At 47.8% G+C, this 341-nt stretch overlaps 1 protein-coding gene across 1 annotated transcript in view; it reads left to right on the top strand.

Moving 5' to 3' along the window:
- LOC103797889 (3-hydroxy-3-methylglutaryl-coenzyme A reductase-like) overlaps positions 1–341 on the top strand; it is a gene marked incomplete at its 5' end in the record, with an annotated part of 12,344 nt that overhangs the window by 10,984 nt on the left and 1,019 nt on the right. Inside the window, 1 exon segment of the mRNA XM_009070122.1 lies at positions 1–57. This exon segment is cut by the window's left edge and continues 23 nt beyond it. Coding sequence (XP_009068370.1) covers positions 1–57 — 57 coding nt within the window.

Here is a 341-nt window from a genome sequence, read left to right as displayed (position 1 = left end):
GAAATAGGCACTGTTGGTGGAGGCACCAACCTGCTGCCACAGCAGGCCTGTCTGCAGGTATGAGTCAGAGTGTAAAGCAACTCAGCTCCTTCAAGCAAGGAATGATGTCCATGTGGTGTTGGGGTCATGTTGTGGGAATGAATGTCCCTGAAACTTGGTGTATTTTCATGTAGAATGTTAGAGTTGTCTAAGAAATTGTTGCCACTCACCCAGGTTCTAAAGCTGGATGAATGATAGATCACAGATAGATAATAGAATGATAGATCTTGAACAGTGTGGTCAGCAGGACCAGGGAGGTGATTCTGCCCCTGGACTCAGCGCTGGTGAGGCCACACCTTGAG

The sequence above is a fragment of the Acanthisitta chloris genome, unplaced genomic scaffold, assembly GCF_000695815.1.
Source record: "Acanthisitta chloris isolate BGI_N310 unplaced genomic scaffold, ASM69581v1 scaffold13692, whole genome shotgun sequence".
NCBI lineage: Eukaryota > Metazoa > Chordata > Aves > Passeriformes > Acanthisittidae > Acanthisitta > Acanthisitta chloris.
The sequence above is the reverse complement of the archived record's forward strand: the minus strand, read 5'-3'. Positions and strand labels throughout refer to the sequence as shown.